The sequence below is a fragment of the Lipomyces tetrasporus genome, assembly GCF_029532465.1.
Source record: "Lipomyces tetrasporus strain NRRL Y-64009 chromosome Unknown POJ06scaffold_3, whole genome shotgun sequence".
Taxonomy (NCBI): domain Eukaryota; kingdom Fungi; phylum Ascomycota; class Lipomycetes; order Lipomycetales; family Lipomycetaceae; genus Lipomyces; species Lipomyces tetrasporus.
In genome coordinates, this window is record NW_026611598.1 from 960,424 (window position 1) to 978,406 (window position 17,983).

Consider the following 17,983-nt stretch of genomic DNA (forward strand, 5'->3'; position numbering starts at 1 on the left):
ATTTATGCACTAATCGTCATTCCCATGGCTACAGCCGTTTGAGGAGGTTAATGGATCAGCGCTATGAGGACTACCTTTACTAGACATCCATCCGACAAGTATGTTCCTCTACAGTTCTACTAATTAACTGCCGATTTATACCCTTCATTTGTCGCAAGCATCCACAGTCTTCATCGCGCACGTTGTAGTCTACGTTGTCCTCGTCCACGAATGCCATCAGGTTAATTTGAGAAAGTTACCCTTATGCTCTTGACCAAGATACACGCCTTCCAACTGCGTTCTTTAGCTGCCCACTGCATATTATGACTTATGTGTGATGACATTTTTGATGATACAACTGTACAACTGCATAACCCTATGGCAGCCTGGCCCTTTTAATTATATAACACAATACAACCGAGTCCAACAAATAAACACACATTCTATTTATGCCTCAGCCAATTCTCTCAGACGACGAATGGTAGATCGGACGGTAGCGGCGTTAGTAGTACTGTTTACATAACATTAGCCGAATTCCTCCAAATGCTATTGGTAACGTACGCAAGAGTGTAGGCACCGCCAGCGACAGTCTTATGGCATGATCGGCATTTCCAGATACCGGTAGCGGTTCTCTTGACCGAATTTTTGCCGCAGAAAGAGCAAAGGTAGCGAGAGTGCTGCTGAATCTCAAGCTTTTTTGATTGTCTTCGGAGAGACGAACCCTGAACATTGTCCGTTATTATCACATCTATACCATTGCTGATCTTATGTCTGATGGCAACTTACGTATCTCACACCGTACTTTCCTGTGATTCCAACTTTCTTCGTGCGTTTCGTCCTGGTAATCAGTTAACATCGTTGCCGATCGCACCACATAACAATCATTCAAACTAGAATTCCACGAACATTTTGTATATCTACCGAAGTCTATCAATTATTTGTTAGAAGGTTGCTTCGAAATATCCGCGAAATTTTGGTGTTTAATTTAACATACCTTTTTGCCGGTTATGAACTTACTAGGAGAACTGCAACTAGGAGCAGCAGTGGAAGTGTCGCACACTAGGTCATTGAGGGAGCTCAGGACGTGACTGTCTGTTTCACTGAAGCATATCTCGGAACGTAGGGTTAAGCCCTAAACACCAATTCGTGGCGCATATCATTTCAAGCCACAACACGTGGGCCACATCATCCATTTTAAGGTTCGCAAATCGCAATTTGTCACGTGCATCAGAAAGCGTACGGCTGTCGTATGTCTAACCATCAGCGCGGATTCAACAGGACATTTAATTCGTGAGTCCAGGACTTTGACAGCAGGCATTATGACTAGTGTCACACGTGGAACTGTGCTTGAACGGTCGCCGGCAAGAACTGCACGTGATGACGAGTACGATAATTGGACTACAAGGACAGAAACGGGTCGAAATCAAACCGAGCCAAATAACGAAGGCAATAGCGAGCATGAAGAAGATAATCCTCCATTGTTGGTTACCCCACTGCGGTACGGGATTGTTCAGCCAAAGCTTTATAGGGGATTGTATCCGCGAAGGATTAATCTTCTGTTCCTGCGACGATTGAAGCTCAAGACGATTCTCTCTCTTACACCGGAACCGTTAGAGAATGAGATAGCGAAGTTCTGCAAAGACGAAGGGATCAAAATGATACACATTAAAACGTCAAAATCGGGGAAGAAGGGAGTCCCGATAAGTTACAAGGAAGTTACGCAGGCAATTGAGGTATGCTCAATCGTGCTATGTCACATTACGGATAGAGTCTGACATAAAGTGCAAATAGATAATAATTAGCCAACAACATGCTCCTTTGTATATTCACTGCTTAAACGGAAGTCAAGCAACAAGCCTGGTTATTGCATGTCTGCGTAAGCTTTCTTTTTGGCGCACGTCGTCCATTTTGTCCGAGTTTATGTATTATTCGGAGGTCTCAGCAGCAGATCACAAGTTTGTCGACGAGTTTAAGGCGGAGATTCAGCTCCCGCAAGACACTGTTCCATGGATATGGATGGGTCTGTCAAGGAAAGGCATTGTCGAGAACCATCCCACTGTAAAGATAAAAAACGCGAACAACTCGGCATCGATAGACGCTGCTGCCGAGGCCCAGGAAGCCAAATCGGAGCAATGAGGCGGTGTTACATGTGCAGTATCTAGTACAATAGTATACTGGAACAGGTATAGCAGACGTGGTACTGCGGCGTTATGGAAATTAGGCATTTTTATGTATCAGGTCTTATCAAGTGGTGCCCTAATGCATTCTCGGCTAGGTGTGGGATATACGAATATGAAATTATTATCGTCTCAGATAATATCAATCAAAAAATGTACAGAACCAATTAATAAAACTACATATACAATACAAATTGAGAATTTTGAGAGAGGTCATAAATTCATCCAAACATCATGTAATCCTATTCCTGCAGATGTAGCATTTATTAGCTACTTCCGATGCAATGTCTTCATCTCTCCAAAGCGTCCTCGTCCCTGGCTGGTGTCATAAGCACGAATGATACGCGACTGACCCTCGTCGGCTTGAGAGAATGCAAATCCACGCTGCTTCCGCATCCGTTGAACTTGTCGTACTTTGCGGATGGCCTTTTGAAATTGCTCCATCCTAAATAGGAGTTAGAATCAACTCTAGCATCGAACAAATTCAGCACAACTTACCGTGGGCGATAGTCCGCAATATTATATTTCTGGATTTCCTGAACATGGTGGTACGATTTCGGAAAGTACATACGCTTCGCATATTTCCACGTGAAATCTCGAATCAGGCAAAGGCCCGGGAGAATGACGCACATAGCCCAAAACGGCAGTGACGAGTATAAATGCGGCACAATGCCATAGAACTCATCAGAGACGTTAACCATTGGCGCGACCGTGCCATAAACAGGGAAGAAAATGAGCCAAAACAAGAACGAGCCGGGAATGGATATAACTGTGTACTTTGTCCACAGATTCGTTATCAGCGCGGCTTTGCCAAGGACTGTCAGGATACAAGCCGTGTACAGAGCCGTACCCCAAACCCAATGCCCTTGAACAAGACCATCCGATTCTTTTAGACTGTTTCGATAGGTAAACTCAGCACCGACGTAAAGGATTATAGAATGATAGAATCCGTTCAAAATCCATGCCCAGAAGCTTCGAACATTGAACTGTGCCTCGTTAATACTCATCTCGACTTGCATATAAAGTCTCACTTACGAAAGTCCCTTTTTGTCCCAGCTGATACAACTGCGGGTACCTATCGAGCAGTCGAGCGTTGACGAATTGATCAAAGACACCCAGAACAAATGGAGGCGCGACGGTAAAGAAAACGTTGTAGAACGTTATACTCCACGATTCATAGATTACTTGTCCAGAAAACGCATTTTGGAAGACGTACTGCATAACAATGAGTCATAGTTCGAAATCATTCATTATACATAACTGCTCATACCCAGAACTGAGTCATATAGAGTGTGATATTTTTGTAGAATGAATAAAGGATTACTTTACTCAGTCGCTGATAGCTCCACGCACCATGGACTAGTAATAACTTGCGTAGGTACTTGAACTGGCCAATAGACACGTCCGCACTGCGAGCAGCTTGCATGCCCTCCATGCCACTTATACCGACACCGACATGAGCAGCCTGTATCATACTCACGTCATTTGCACCATCGCCAATAGCCAGTAAGATGGCTTTCAGATGCCTTTTAACAAGCTTAACAACTAATGCCTTCTGGAGCGGAGATACACGGCAACAAATGACTGCCTTGCACATAACAGCGAGGTCCAGAAAGTCGCTCTCCAAATCCTTTTCCAGAGCAAACTCTAGAGACTTTCCATCAATAACCAAAGCGAGCGTCTGATAGACATTGGTCAGCTGTATTACGCGACTGATAATCTATTGGGCGCACTTACATCGAGCAATTGTGTTTCGGCACTCTGACCCTTAATGGCAGAAAGCTTGCTCTTGATGTTATTCTGAGTATCTTCTTTTGTTCCCTCGTTGATAACCAACAAACTCATATCCTCACTAAGCAACTTGCATGACATTCCGATGTTAATTGCAGTTTCCTGACGATCACCGGTCAAGACCCTATATGTGTTAGCTTAAGGGAAGTGAATGCAAACTCTAACCGTGGACACACCATATTTTTATCCCTGCTGTCTGGAGAGTATGAATCGTATCCGGTACACCATCCTGCAATTTGTCCTCAATAGCAGTAGCGCCGAGAAGGAACAGGTCCTTCTCTATCAGCTCAGCAGCCTTGTCCAGTTCCTCTGACCTATTAGTCAACGTCGTAGCGGCCCGATCGTAAATTGCACTCCATTCTGCATATTCCCCATCCGAAATGGCACGCATTGCAAGGCAAAGAGTCCGAAGACCATCAGCCGCATATTCCTCAAGATGTTGCATCGTAGCCTCAACGTATGGATTTCCTGGAGAAAGCCGTTCTAGAATGACAGTATCTGCACCCTTGCAGTACAAGCGAATGCGGCCATCCGGACACCTGAAAATTGCCGACATTCTCTTTCTAGTTGAATTGAACTCGCATATATTAAGAAGCTCATACTCGCAATTCTGGCCCAACTCGTTGATAGTAATGGATTTCGGCCGCCTCGTAGTGAAGCGATATCCAAGCCTAGCAGCTCCTTCAACTAATGCTCCTTCATCTGGCGACGCTGCCTGATACTTGATTTGATCTTCGTCAGGCTTCCGCTCTGGTATGACAGTGTGACAGGTTGCCAGCAGAGTGAGAAACTCATGAATGACTTCCTTCGTAGCGTGCGAATCCAGGTTATCGTTCAACATCTTAAAATCTAATACGCCGACGATTTGGCCATCGATTTCAGTTGCGCGCCTATCCTCCGGAATGTCTTCACCATAGCAAATACCAGCAATTGAGCACTGCTTAAACTCCATGATATTGCGGGTCAATGTACCGGTTTTGTCGGAAAAGATGTACTCAATCTGACCAAGTTCCTCAACAAGACTGGATGTGCGGCAAATAGTGGGCGTGTCTGTATGCTTGTAGTACATATCTAAATCCGATCCGATCAAAAACGCCTGGTAATACTTGACAATCTCGACAGTCACGAACAAACTAATGGGCACCAAATTTGAGAAAAGTACCCAGTACGTAAGAAGATCAGAGAAGAAGAGGCCAACCTTGTTGGTGCCCGCCAGATACAAATATGACAATGTCGAACCCGCAACCGCTGTCTTGATAACATTGCCCGCAGCTGAAACAACCGACAGTATTATCAGAATGGCAAACAAAAATATGATCTGCAGGTTAACCATATGCTCGACTGCAGTTCGCTTGATAGGAGCAGCTGTTGCATTTCTCATCAGTTTCGTCTCATGTCCGGTGAAGACAACCACGCCATGGACCCAAGGAGTGTTTCTAAGAGTCGCGCCACGCAAAAGAAGTTGGTCGGGATTCAGAGGAGTCTCCTTTTCATTGCCAAACGACTCGATCATAATAGTTGCCTCATATGTGTACAGACTGCTGTTAGGTTGTTCGGACTTGATCTTGCCTTTCAGTCGGCCCAGTTCGGTGGGACTAACAAGGGTCGCTGTCTCGTCCAAAGCCTGCTTAATCTTCAAATTTGTCTCGCCGTCAAGGTTAGCAGTCTCAATATAGCATAGGCCCTCTGGTTCTGACGAAGCTAGCAGGACCATATCCGCCGGAATTGACTCTTCCGACTCCACACGCACAATGTCGCCCACAGACACGTTAACCCACTTTCTGGTCTCAAAAATTCCATTGTTGAGGACCAAAACTGGCGCATTGTTCAAGTCTTTGTCGGCATTGCGTCGCTTAAAATCCTCAATCAACTCTTTTACTGCCGACACCAGTAACACGATAGCCAGCGTAATAATAGTTGTCCATCTGTTTGTCGGCGAGACATTGGGGACTTGCTGTATAATACACGTGAACAGGAAGAACAAGTTGGAATACTTGGAAAACTGCTCAAAAAAAAATTTCGGCAAGAACGTCGCGATGTTGTATTTTGTTGTGCTGATGTGGTTATCGAGATAGCCATTGCTAGCATTGCTCGCCGGTTCGTTCAGATGGATGATACGAGGACCAAGTGTGGACGGATCGACAGGCCCTCGTCGTAATAGTCTGTTAAAGAGCTGGCGAATATCAAACTCTCTAGACGGCTCGGTATCTGAAGATGGCTCGGCATAGGCACCATTAACAACCCGGCCATCGCTTGTGCCCAATGGAGCTTGCGCCCGTGCATCTGTTAATGGTAGATCCATTTCCGAGTATTTGGGACCCAACCCCAGCCTCTGCTTCATCCTGTCGTAGAATCCGCCGACTCCGGACTGTGGGGGTAGCTTTGACCGGCGACGACCGTTGCCTGACAGTTCGGCTATGTCGTACGCATTCTCCTCTGTGAATGGGTCATCTCGGGATGGATCGTAGTATGGCTGATAACTATCAAGACCTGTAGCCGCAGTACCAAATGTACTTTGCTTGTGCAACTGTGTGCTACGCGAATCGGTGCTCGATTGTACCGGAGCAACATCGTGGATGTACGGCGCCGAAGACGCGTACGGATCTGAACCTGGCGCTGCGATCGAGTATGGATCTATGCTGGCATTGTCCTCTGTTTCTGCATATGGAGACGATATGAACGGATCACCGTTGGCATCGGCCGCATCTAGCTGATCCAGGAATGGATTCCTTGTGCCGAATGGAGCCCCAGTCCCGTACTTGGAGTTGCCGTAGCCGCTCAAATCGTCCATGGTCCTCAATGCGAAGAGTCAAAGGACAGCCGAATTGCTGCAATGCTGTATCTGCACCCAAATCGGATTAATGTATATGAAAGTTGAAGATCGAAAGAGGTCCAAAATTAACAGCGGCAGTCCAGGGCTGTGCACCGGCTGAAGGTGGAATGCGTTCCCCGACCGAGTCGGGAGTTACATGTAGACTGCCGCAATTCAGCCACACGCTAAACAAAAGGCGACTAGCCTCATGCGTTGTTCTCTGATTTAGAGTTGCATTTAAATGACCGCTAAACTAATAGCGGCTAGGTAATACTGTCCGTATGCAGAATGTTAGTGATAATTACGCAAACCAACGATACACCCTTTTTTTGGTCCTGATGCCGAGGACGCGCATACCATAAAAATCCGATCCCGGCTCATTACCACTGTGGCGCCGGGAGGCCGGCCTGTCTGCTGGCAGTAGGGACTTCCTGGCGCGCAGTTGACGCGGCACAGGTTGTGGATTCATAAAATGGATTCAAATCAATCGTATAATCCATACTCTGATGTAATTATGTACAGAACTGCAGTTCAAAGAGATCATATCTTATCATTATAATTTGTATACCGTTAGACTCCCAAGATATAGAGATGCAATCCAAAAATCGATCCAAGCTACCCAAGCGCCATGCTCCAGACGGAGATTCCGACTTCCGAGAAACAATATACGGCAATTCCAAAGAAAACTTCTATAACCCAATAATAACCTTAGACCCTTCAATCCTCTTGGTATCTAGCTTCTATAACCCGCTCAGCTCATTCGACGAACTAAAATCACGGCTTCTGGATCTCGTTGAAATAAAATAACTTCTTCAGACTGCCCTCCTTGGGTTGTGCCGCCGGTCCGGCGTGTAATTCTGTTTTCTTTTCGACTACTAAAGGCATGTCATACGAAGGCTCCGCAAAACTACTCGGCGGCGGCTTTCCAGTAGAATATTGACTCGTACTGCCTGGATCCGAAGCAGGCGGCGATCTCACGAAAGGCGACACAAGGTCAATCGAGCGCGGAGATGACGAATATACGCTGTTCGGATGTCGTTGCCGAGATCCCTTGGCAATCAACATTGCCGATGCTGATGTATACGAACCAGGTAGATCGACATTGGATCCGTTATTTCGTAAGGGTGGTGTTGACGATAGGGCAGCAATAGACCGAGAATGGGTTGCTTGTGATAATTCGTCAGAGTACTGCGACGCGCTTGGCGAAAGTTGAAAACCTGGACCAGATGGATATGATCCCGTGGATGCAAGAGAGGTTGACGACCACGAAGGAGGAGTGCCGAGTGCTGCTGGGCTCACCTTGCGAGCAGCGCGAGCATCTTTTCGGCGACACCTGACAGGACACGGTTAGTACGGCATACATTAAATGACTCTATGTCAAAAGAACTCACTTTTCAGAGCAATATAGAATGTTATTGTTCGGTACTGTCAACTGCTTATCGCAGACAGTGCTATAGCGAGACGTTAGCAAATTGTTCGTGCTTATCGATAGCTGCCGTGATCCCCCGATCAAACGCAGTCGAAAATTGGAGTGACTCACCAATATGGAAGAAAGGACATAGGAAAGTGGACTATACGTAACAAATATACCCGCCTATTAAGAAGATAGATGTATATTGCTGAACACGTATCCAAGAAGTTGCTGGGTGAAGGGGAATACTTAATTCATCTAGCGGGCAATAAGGATTCAGGGTCAAATTCGTGTGCTGAGGGCTGTTGCGCCGAGGGCTGTGGCTGCGGCTGCTGGTGTGAGGCGAGAGCCTCACAGTGTTAAACAGATCCCACCATTTATCTATCTCGTTATTGACGACTTCACAAGTCCATTGAAGCTGCCGATTGCAAATTATCTCGCGTAAAGCATCCTGCGGTAGCCAACAACCTCACACACCTCACGGCCGTCAACCGCCAGCTGTCCACACATTACCAGCAGCCAATCTATAGGCAATCTACTCCCTCTGGCTACGTCGTCACAGATCTGACAAAGTCGTAAGACTTACTAACTAGGTAAATCCGTGGCTTATTAGTCTACAGCATCATTCCGCCTGGGTTTGTATTCAATCACTCGTATTTTACATATTATGATATTACCAAGGGATTAAAGCCGCAGCGAATCATAAACGCTTTTAACCCTTGTCCTTCTGTAGCATCCTCTTGCTCGTAGAAACGGAAGATTCTCAGTTAAGAATAAGGCAGACTAATTCCAGAATTTTCGTAGCAATTATTACAATATGCGCAAACTATTACAGACACCAAATAGTTCAACCAACGCGGTTCTTGGATGAAGAATAACACTAACGCGTCTGAGCGTGGTTAGGGCTGCGCGTGAGTGTCGAAAGAAGCTGGCCTGTGACCGACTCCCCCCCTGGCTAAACGCGTCCCCTCGCTCACACTTGTTTTCTGGTTGCAAGCAGCTCAACTCGACGAAATAATAATTGTCATACTCGTTCCAAGTGAATCATGTGAGTATCATTGCTTCCATTACACACGAGAGAGAAGACCGTGAAAGCACTTGGCTTGTCGCGAAGGCGGAGAGATCGAGAAAAAGGCGGATGTCACAAGCTGTTTTTGTCGGGCGCCGAAGTCGTATTGGGGCGTCCCCTGTCCGCTCGCTTCGCGACACACTCCGTCAGGTCATCTCTACCCAAGCCTCCTGGCCTTGTCGCTACCTCATCTCCTTCACTTAGAGACCATTTCTATTTTTCTGTTCCTGCTGACTCATATGGCCACTCCAGCTCAACCTGCGGATCAGCCGCTGCAGCCATCCAGCTCGAACCCTTCATCACTCTGGTCTGCGCCATCCCTGACCCCCCCTACTCCACCATTGACCGTCCCGATAAGTTCCATCAGTATGGCTTCGCAAACTGAAACTGTCGACGCGCAGACCTACCAGAAGCCTGAATCAAGAGACGCGTCCGTTGTAGTCGATTCTGTCGACGTTCTGCAGAATGGAAACGCGACAAGCGTCGTGCGACGGAAGCTCACGGGCTTTGTAGGCTTCTCGAACCTGCCTATCCAGTGGCACCGCAAGAGTATCAAAAAGGGATTCAACTTCAACGTGATGGTTGTGGGTATGTCATACTTGAGTGTCCGAGGGCGGGACTGAATTCTAATAAACTTAATCGTAGGTGAAAGTGGGCTGGGCAAGTCTACGCTTGTCAGCACTCTTTTTAATATGCCTCTGTATCCGCCACGTTCGGAAAAGCGGCCGTCGGCTGAGGTTCCCAAGACAGTTGCTATTCAATCTATTTCAGCCGATCTGGAAGAAGGGGGCGTGAAGTTGCGTTTGACGGTTGTTGACACGCCCGGCTTTGGTGACTTTGTCAACAATGATGACGCGTGGCGTCCGATAGTAGAGAACATCGAACAGCGCTTCGATGCTTTCCTTGAGGCTGAGAATAAGGTCAACAGAGCCAATATTGTTGATAATCGCATTCATGCGATTATCTACTTCATCGCGCCAACAGGGCATTCATTGAAGCCCCTTGATATCGAAGTTATGAAGAAGCTACACAATAAGGCCAATTTGATTCCAGTTATAGCCAAGTCAGACATCCTCACCGATGAAGAGATTGTTGCTTTTAAGGCTAGGGTAAGAAATTCAAGCAAGCAGAATATAATGGCGGTGCTAATCCAGGCCTAACGTTAGATACGGGCTGACCTCGACTACCACAAAATCAGCCTCTTCGAAACTCCACGGTATGAAGTCGACAGCGATGAGACTATGGAGGAGAAGGCGTCTATTATTTCAAAGATTCCATTTGCCATTGTTGGCGCGACGTCTGAGGTCACCACTCCAGATGGGCGCGTTGTCAGGGGCAGAAAGTATCCATGGGGCGTGGTTGAAGTTGATAACGACGGCCACTGTGACTTCCTCAAGCTTCGCGCTATGCTCGTTAAGAACTACATGGAGGAGCTTAAGGAATACACTAACGAGTTTCTGTACGAGAATTATCGTTCTGCCAAGCTGACGGCAATGGGAGTTTCACAGGACCAGTCTGTCTTCAAGGAAATTAACCCGGCTGCCAAGCAGGAGGAAGAACGTGCAATACATCAAGCTAAGCTCCTCAAGATGGAGGCCGAGATGAGGATGGTCTTCCAACAGAAGGTCGCTGAAAAAGAACAGAGACTAAAACAGTCGGAGGATGAGCTATTTGCCCGTCACAGAGAGATGAAGGAATCTCTGGATAAGCAACGTCGTGAGCTAGAAGCCAAGAAGGCTCAGATTGAATCTGGCAAAGCCTACTTGTCTACCGAAGAGAAGAGTCGGAAGAAAGGATTCTCCTTGCGATCTTAGGCGTGCGCTACTAAGTGCTTTGTCATGATCATGATAGAGAACAAAAAAAGGTGTGTGGGAAGACGACAATAGAATGCTTACGGTATACTTTTTTTCTATTTTACATATTTTGTGTGGTCACCTTGAGGTAGCGTCGTCTTGTATTTGCTTTGGTATTGTTAATCTGGCGCAATGACATGATGGAAAGATGAGGGTTTCTATTGCTAGTGTGTTCGGAATAGTGACGAATGTACGTGGGCTTGTGAAAAACAGTTGCTGCTGTCTGACGTTTTTAGTATGTTCTTGTACTCGTGTATTATGTAATGGTTATGCTTTCGCCATATGTTTCCAGTCTTTGTTCTGCAAGATAGATACGCAAAATAACACACAACATTGAAAGTCCATGCATTATTGATCCCGAGAGTGTATCATATACATACAAGTGAGTGTATCAGGTGTTATAACTATACATACAGAGTATCTGTTAACAGAATTTCGATGGTCATCCTAGTCCATCTGCTTTATGCCTGCTCCCACGCTCTGACCGGCAACATTCCACCATCGAGGTAAGCACGAATACCCGTCATCGTCAAAGTGGTCTTTTCGGGAGCAAAAGCATCTGCCGGATTGGTGCGATCCTACATCCTGCGGGCAGCGCGAGTATGGCGGATGTCTATACCCTATATCACCAAAGTGGTGGATCTTGGTCTTGGGCAGGAACAGGCCGACGGCCAGTGAATGAATCGGCGCATCTCCCCATCGCTGTGTCGATCGGTTAGCATGTCATTTTAACTACGGTTAATGTTCACGCTTGCGTACCTCATAGAAGAATCCTCCGAGCGAGTCCAAGTAGCTGAAGTAGTCTTGATACGCCTGTGATCGCCAGAAATCCAAACTGGCAATTTCAAAATTACTCCAAAAGTGGCATAGATTGTAATTTCCAGTAATTTCTTTCTCACCAGATTGGGTAGGAGGGTGGTTATCGACGAAGAAGTCTAATGAGTTGTCACTGGCGAGATATTGAGGATGGGTTCGTATAAATTCCTTGGTGGAGTCCCATAGTGTCTCGATAGTGACCAGGTATTCATACATTGACATGACGAACCCGTACACCTTGTCATGCGCCCTCATGTACTCAAAAACGTCACTATCGCAGATTAGAGAGAATGGCGTAAGTCGCTGGCGCAGGGCACTACTCACTAGTCGACGTCACAGAAGTATTCAACGCCTGGCTCTACCCTCCAGTACCACTTATAGTCGGCCAAAAGCGGATGCCGATAAAAGAAACCTGAGTTGTACCGACACATGTGGCGATAACTCATACTACCCGCATAGATCACGTTCTTGGATACCATTTTCTCCATATTTGCCTTGACTTTCTCTTGATCGATATGATGCGGTATACTCCATTGATCTTTATTAATTAAGCCATATGATGTCTTCCCTGACGCCATTCCGGAAGTGTAATTGATGAACTGATAAACTCATTAGCATGCGTCGGGACAGAGACAATGCATCCTTACATCTTCGGTAAATGGCTCATCATTTAAGAATGTCCATGGATATCGGAATTTGCGGTTGAATCTGTCCTCCATCGCTCGCATTGACTTGAGAGCATCGTTAAGTTCGCGATTCCTAGACCGTGTTAGCAAATATGGGAGGTCTTGATCGATCGACTTGGCTCACCTAACAAGCATTATTAGTGTAGCCTTTTCTTTGCCAATCTGCTCAGATGGAGGAATAATCCTGGCTAGGTCGTTTTGTGAAATGCCATATGCATTCAGAAAATCTTTTTCTGTGTAAACCTTACTCTTATCGTACACGGCCTCTTTCACGAACTCCTTTTTCATTGGCTCGCTCGAGCGTAATGCGAAGATTCCAAATATGACGAAGATAACGAATACTATTGCCGGCACGAGCTGAAATAGCCGTGACCACCTCGGATGTCTGCGATACTGCCAAAACAGAGTGTTCGCGGTGGGATTCATCCGTGGCACCGCCTTATCCTTATAAGAGGTTGACATTGTCGATGGATGCTTGGTGGACGACGGAGAGAGTGACCGGCGAGATGTCTCGCGGATTGCTTTGGTTATGGATCACCTTGCTCTAGATGTGTTGAAATTCTCTAAAAATGGCAGAGTTTTGTTCTTGTCAGGGGTTGCACCAGTCGTGGAACCTTACCACCGAATGAACATAGAGGGACCGGCCGATATGAGATACTATGGTTCAATTATTATCGGGAGCGGAGTTGCCGCAGCGAGGGGATGCGATGCAGTCTACGTCACTCACCGCCTCAAGACTCGGCAGCCGGCCCAAGCTTAGCCGCCGATCTTCTTTACGAGCCTCAGAAGTCAGAACGCAACATGACCGATTTCAATTGCGAATCAGACCGCCAGATGAACATGGGTCTGCTCTGAAACAAGACCCTGTAATCAAGTCCGCCCTCGTTGTCCGGGCAACTAGTTGGCTACAGGCTCAAGCAAGCTCGAGTAGCTGTGCACTTCCCACCTATAGCACGAGAAGGTTAGGGTTATCCAATTTACCCGTCAGGAATGCACACTTACTTGTAATAGACGGCCGACCAGACATACAAAGTTAGCAAGAAATACAACAAAAATGTCTGGTGGTTACGCCCTGCCATGGGTCACAAGTAACAACGGCCAGCTCCAAGAAACTGGCCTCTCATATGTATGTATATATTCATATACATATACATAGACAAATAACAGGAATATAATGGTGATAGAGAAAATTCTAACACCGTTCCTTATCCCCCGTGCCCACAGTCGAGTACGCGTCCCCGGAACTGGTAGTGTCCAAGTGGCTTGGATCTCGCCATCCTTGGTTAGCCTTGCTCCAGGGCGAATGAGCGCACTCGAATTAGAGAGGATCTCAGTCCGTCAGGACTCCCCTCATGCCCCCAGATGAGAACGTATTGCCGGACCAGTTGTGCTACCGCGGCTTGGATCTCACCGTATTGGTCAGCTGGATCCAGGCTGCTCTCGCCCACATTCGAGTACGCGTCCCCGAACTGGTAGTGACCAAGTGGCTTGGATCTCGCCATCCTTGGACTGACCTTGTTCGAGGCGAATCAGCATATCGAATTAAAGAGGAGTCTGTCAGGACTCCTCTTATCCCCCGTGCCCATACTTTATCCCCCGCCCACAGTCGAGTACGCATCGCCCGAACTGGCGAGCGAATCAGCGTACTCGGATTAAGTCAACGACTCTCCAACGAGTACGGGAGAGGACAAACTGCTAGAACCGGCAGTGTACCAAATGGCTTGCCTCTGGCCACTCAGACTCACCCCGGGTTCCATGCTGTCCTCTTGCCCACACTTGAGAACACTGTCTGTCTACATTAATGTTAGCCAAATGACCAGGTTGTAGGAATTCTGAAGTATACTCGCTCGTGATCGAAGAGGATCTCAGCCAGTTACAGGCTCCCCTCTTTACTCTCCGCAGACTGTGTCGCTTGCCAGGCGACTTAGTATGTTCGCGTGAGACGATGACGAGGAAGGAGGGCAGCAGCAGCGGGGGAAGATGGCCATATTGATAACCAGACGAGAAGCACAGAACCTGCGAGCTGGCGACGAGCATCCGATCTGTGCGACTCCAGACTCTTGGCAAGCGCCGTCAGCTAATTAATATTTTGTCTACGGCGCGAATCCACGTCCGAGCGCGATCGTGCAGGGAGTCTGCAGCCGGCAGTGTCGGATTCCTGATCCGCAATGACGCGAACAACCACTCACTATTGGCAAAACCCTCAAGAGGATTTGAAAAGCGCTGTCTCCAGGATTCCATATCAGCTGGGCCACTGTGGACGGTTACTGTTTCGCGAATTGTGGATGAGAGAGGGACGCGTTGTTGACGCGTCACGGAAACGCTGCGACGGACGCGTCGGCGAGCGCGCAACAGCATCCGATCTGTGTAACGCCAGAGTCTTGGCAAGAGTGTCATGGCCTCGAATGTGAAATATTAATTAATTGCATGAATGGCCGAGCCGACACGTGAACTAAATAATTAAACAACATCACGAGGAACTAATTGCTGGTCGACAGCGATCGAACACTGACGGTTCCGCCCGTTGCCGGTCTCAGAGAACTGCGCAACTGGCAGGCCATGCTGGTCTATACACTCCACACCAAAGTCCTCTTCTGTATTATTACAGGAAGAACACGACGCGTGTTTGCGACGCGTTCGAGCGTGTTAGATTTGCATCCTGTTCCGGACTCTCCGCTTGAGCCGCACTCGCGATGCGCGCGGACAGGCAATTTCGAATAAACAAATCACTCAATTCTCAAGCGCGCGTAAATGAGACAACTGAATAATGCTACCAAGCTCGGCCTCTGACGCCGCCGATTAAGCCGAGCTGCAGAGCACAAATCAGACAGACTAAACAAAGTCTCAAACGCAAAAAAATGACAAGCAAACTCGCCCGTCTTCCGCTTTGGCGGAGTAGCGCAGATCGGATAAAGCTAGACAAAGAGTTCACATGCACATTTTGCCAATATAGCGCATTCTGAGAATGCGTAGCAGAAATCGGACAGATCAACTAAACGATCGCTTACTAAAACACGTACCACACTAGCGTCTTTGATTTCTGTTCTGTGCCTGTGATTAAATGCCTCCAGCCCGTTTCCGCCGCCACTGTTCTGTTTGATTCTCTATAACATTTCGCATCCTTGTTTTTACCTCCTTCTCAACACTTCACATCCTTACTCTTACCTTCACACGAACTATCCCAGTATGCAGCATATCCAGCCGTTCTGGAATGAGGTTTCGGTGGGGATCAGCCGCCAACTATGGCTACCCCCGGCCTCTATTCCCCCAGGTGAGTGGAAGGAACTTGGCCGTGGTGGTTGGGGTAACTGCCGGACCTGGTCTTCTGGTGCTGAGGTCCACCCTGAGCTCCAATTGCCGCTCGATGGGCTCGAGAAGGGCCAGGATCAGCCAGCGCTGAAGGCCAGGCGGTACAGGTTGCACCCCACGGCCGACGAGAAGGCGATTCTGGAGAGGTGGATTGGGGCGGCGCGTTGGACGTTCAATGAATGTCTTCGCGCCATAAAGGATGAGGGGATCCCGAAATCCAAGAAGGCGTTGAGGGCCAGGGCGATTAACGACGACGCGGTAGCGTTGTTGAAAATGACCGGGCTCAAGGACACACCTTACGATATTCGGGACGCCGCAATGGATGACCTCCTTAAAGCCTTTAAGGCGGGAGCAGCTAAGTATGAGAAGGATCAGAAGGTGTTTGTAACAACCCCCCTCTTCCCCGGCCCCCTCTTCCCCGGAGTAGATTGACATATCACTGGTGATGGATATATCACTGGGTGATTGGGATGTCAAGTGTGATTGATATATCACAGGGGAATGGACATATCACAGAGTGATATTGTGTGATGTAATTATAGTTTGTATTATCGACATCACATAGGAGATTCCGGAATCACCCGGTCTCTCAAATGTCGATCTATAAGAAGGTGCCTCTGATCTTCAAGGAGGAGGCAGACTTCAGTCGAATAGACATTTCCCCCCCAACTTGCATACTTCTTCTAGCTACGCTATAGTGATCCCTCCCTGAACCCTTTTAGTGCAACCGCACGTTACAGTGTTTGAGATCAAGTACCGCTCTCGCCGAAACTGCTTCCAGGAGAGTATCGTCATCCACAGCAAGCACTGGAAGCGGTGCCGTGGGAAGTTCGCTTTTCTTCGGCGCCTGAACAGTGGCAAGAAAGGCGAAACCCTTCCTGCTACGCTGCCTCATGACAGCAGGCTGGTGAGGGAAAGGCTTACAGGCCACTTTTATTTGTGCGTGCCCGGGCCACTGGATGTGGAGGAGGGTCCTGCATGTGTTGGTCGGGTCGTGTCCCTGGATCCGGGTGTACGGACGTTCATGACCGGGTACTCACCAGATGGTGAGGTCATTGAACTTGGCAAAGGGGACATTGGCCACATCTACCGGTTGTGCCACCGGTTAGATGATCTGCAGAGCCGGTGGTCTGTGCAGGCAATCACGCACAAGAAGAGGAGGCGGATGATGAAGGCAGCTGCGATGATCCGGCGACGGATTAGGAACTTGGTGGATGACCTTCATTGCAGGACTGCCAAGTATTTATGCAGTTCCTACAATCTAGTGATTCTGCCAAAGTTTGAATCGCAGCAGATGGTGGCAAGCAGGGGGCGTCGCAAGATTCGGTCTAAGACGGCGAGAGCCATGATGACTTGGTCCCACTACCGTTTCCAGCGGCGCCTTCTTAACAAGGCGAGGGAGTACCCCTGGTGCCATGTTGTGCTGGCCAGCGAGGCGCACACAACCAAGACCTGCGGACGATGTGGTCATGAGAACAATGTTGGTGGGAGCAAAGTTCTCAGATGCTCACAGTGCGGGTTTGTCTGCGACCGCGATATTAATGGGGCGAGGAACATCCTGGTGCGGTACTGCACCAAGTTTGCAACAGGCGAGTCTGTCATGGACTAGGACCCTAAGCTAGCAAGGCAAGCTGCGCCAAAAGCCTTCGGGCCGAGTAAGTGTGGCGATGACGCCTCTGCTTTATTCCGGTTGAACCCTAACCATCGCCTCACAGTCCGCGGCTCGCTGTTAGGAGCGGGCCCCTGTAGTCCTCCATCACTTGTGGCACTCTCGTCCCCCATGGAACCAGTCACCAGTAATCATCTCCGTACCACCCCATCGACGAACTCGTTAAGTCGGTATATGGCTGATCAAGAATTGTTGTGTGGGTAATTAGTGGAGCAGCTAACACTAAGTAGTGAAAGCCGAATGATGCCGAACAAGTTACGGGAGCCAGGGCAAATGCGGCCAGACCAAGAAGGACTTCCTCTTCTAAAGGTCACTCGAGATCGATTGTGGCCAATGTTATAAAATCAGGAAAGCCCGTCGCAAACGCAGTAGCGCATAGTTTCCTCGAATAGCATCCTTGCTGGTCATTAA

At 48.0% G+C, this 17,983-nt stretch overlaps 8 protein-coding genes across 8 annotated transcripts; 3 read left to right on the forward strand and 5 right to left on the reverse strand.

Annotated features, from left to right (window-relative positions):
• Nucleotides 1-42: 42 nt before the first annotated feature.
• POJ06DRAFT_248478 (ribosomal protein L37ae) lies at nucleotides 43-1,077 on the reverse strand. Its single transcript, XM_056187035.1, has 5 exons — nucleotides 974-1,077; nucleotides 886-906; nucleotides 766-817; nucleotides 541-701; nucleotides 43-490 (listed from the first exon to the last, which is right to left on the reverse strand). Coding segments are annotated over exons 2-5 (279 nt in total). The 5' UTR covers nucleotides 888-906; nucleotides 974-1,077; the 3' UTR covers nucleotides 43-426.
• A 127-nt stretch (nucleotides 1,078-1,204) lies between these two features.
• On the forward strand, nucleotides 1,205-2,284 carry POJ06DRAFT_299919 (tyrosine phosphatase family-domain-containing protein). The gene is made up of 2 exons (XM_056190700.1): nucleotides 1,205-1,712; nucleotides 1,771-2,284. The coding sequence occupies exons 1-2, from the start codon at nucleotides 1,299-1,301 to the stop codon at nucleotides 2,113-2,115; spliced, it is 759 nt and encodes a 252-aa protein (XP_056045452.1). The 5' UTR covers nucleotides 1,205-1,298; the 3' UTR covers nucleotides 2,116-2,284.
• POJ06DRAFT_248481 (uncharacterized protein) lies at nucleotides 2,285-6,871 on the reverse strand. Its single transcript, XM_056187036.1, has 6 exons — nucleotides 4,124-6,871; nucleotides 3,894-4,071; nucleotides 3,427-3,837; nucleotides 3,192-3,371; nucleotides 2,655-3,142; nucleotides 2,285-2,601 (listed from the first exon to the last, which is right to left on the reverse strand). The coding sequence occupies exons 1-6, from the start codon at nucleotides 6,736-6,738 to the stop codon at nucleotides 2,427-2,429; spliced, it is 4,047 nt and encodes a 1,348-aa protein (XP_056045453.1). The 5' UTR covers nucleotides 6,739-6,871; the 3' UTR covers nucleotides 2,285-2,426.
• Nucleotides 6,872-7,082: 211 nt separating this feature from the next.
• On the reverse strand, nucleotides 7,083-8,496 carry POJ06DRAFT_248482 (uncharacterized protein). The gene is made up of 3 exons (XM_056187037.1): nucleotides 8,300-8,496; nucleotides 8,151-8,210; nucleotides 7,083-8,092 (listed from the first exon to the last, which is right to left on the reverse strand). Exons 1-3 carry the CDS (start codon nucleotides 8,317-8,319, stop codon nucleotides 7,534-7,536), a joined length of 639 nt encoding a protein of 212 aa, XP_056045454.1. The 5' UTR covers nucleotides 8,320-8,496; the 3' UTR covers nucleotides 7,083-7,533.
• A 1,111-nt stretch (nucleotides 8,497-9,607) lies between these two features.
• On the forward strand, nucleotides 9,608-11,053 carry POJ06DRAFT_194124 (Septin-domain-containing protein; the record flags this gene model as incomplete). Its single annotated transcript, XM_056184941.1, has 3 exons — nucleotides 9,608-9,827; nucleotides 9,885-10,348; nucleotides 10,406-11,053. The coding sequence occupies 3 exons, from the start codon at nucleotides 9,608-9,610 to the stop codon at nucleotides 11,051-11,053; spliced, it is 1,332 nt and encodes a 443-aa protein (XP_056045455.1).
• Nucleotides 11,054-11,539: 486 nt separating this feature from the next.
• On the reverse strand, nucleotides 11,540-12,882 carry POJ06DRAFT_236643 (nucleotide-diphospho-sugar transferase; the record flags this gene model as incomplete). The annotated part of the gene is made up of 5 exons (XM_056185911.1): nucleotides 11,540-11,794; nucleotides 11,852-12,179; nucleotides 12,233-12,507; nucleotides 12,556-12,667; nucleotides 12,719-12,882. 5 exons carry the CDS (start codon nucleotides 12,880-12,882, stop codon nucleotides 11,540-11,542), a joined length of 1,134 nt encoding a protein of 377 aa, XP_056045456.1.
• Nucleotides 12,883-14,004: 1,122 nt separating this feature from the next.
• POJ06DRAFT_248494 (uncharacterized protein) lies at nucleotides 14,005-14,529 on the reverse strand (the record flags this gene model as incomplete). Its single annotated transcript, XM_056187038.1, has 3 exons — nucleotides 14,005-14,137; nucleotides 14,168-14,248; nucleotides 14,269-14,529. A coding segment is annotated over one exon (240 nt), but the record flags the coding sequence as incomplete, so codon positions are not given.
• Nucleotides 14,530-15,780: 1,251 nt separating this feature from the next.
• Nucleotides 15,781-17,983, forward strand: POJ06DRAFT_280632 (putative transposase DNA-binding domain-containing protein; the record flags this gene model as incomplete). Its single annotated transcript, XM_056189893.1, has 3 exons — nucleotides 15,781-16,281; nucleotides 16,652-17,481; nucleotides 17,965-17,983. 3 exons carry the CDS (start codon nucleotides 15,781-15,783, stop codon nucleotides 17,981-17,983), a joined length of 1,350 nt encoding a protein of 449 aa, XP_056045458.1.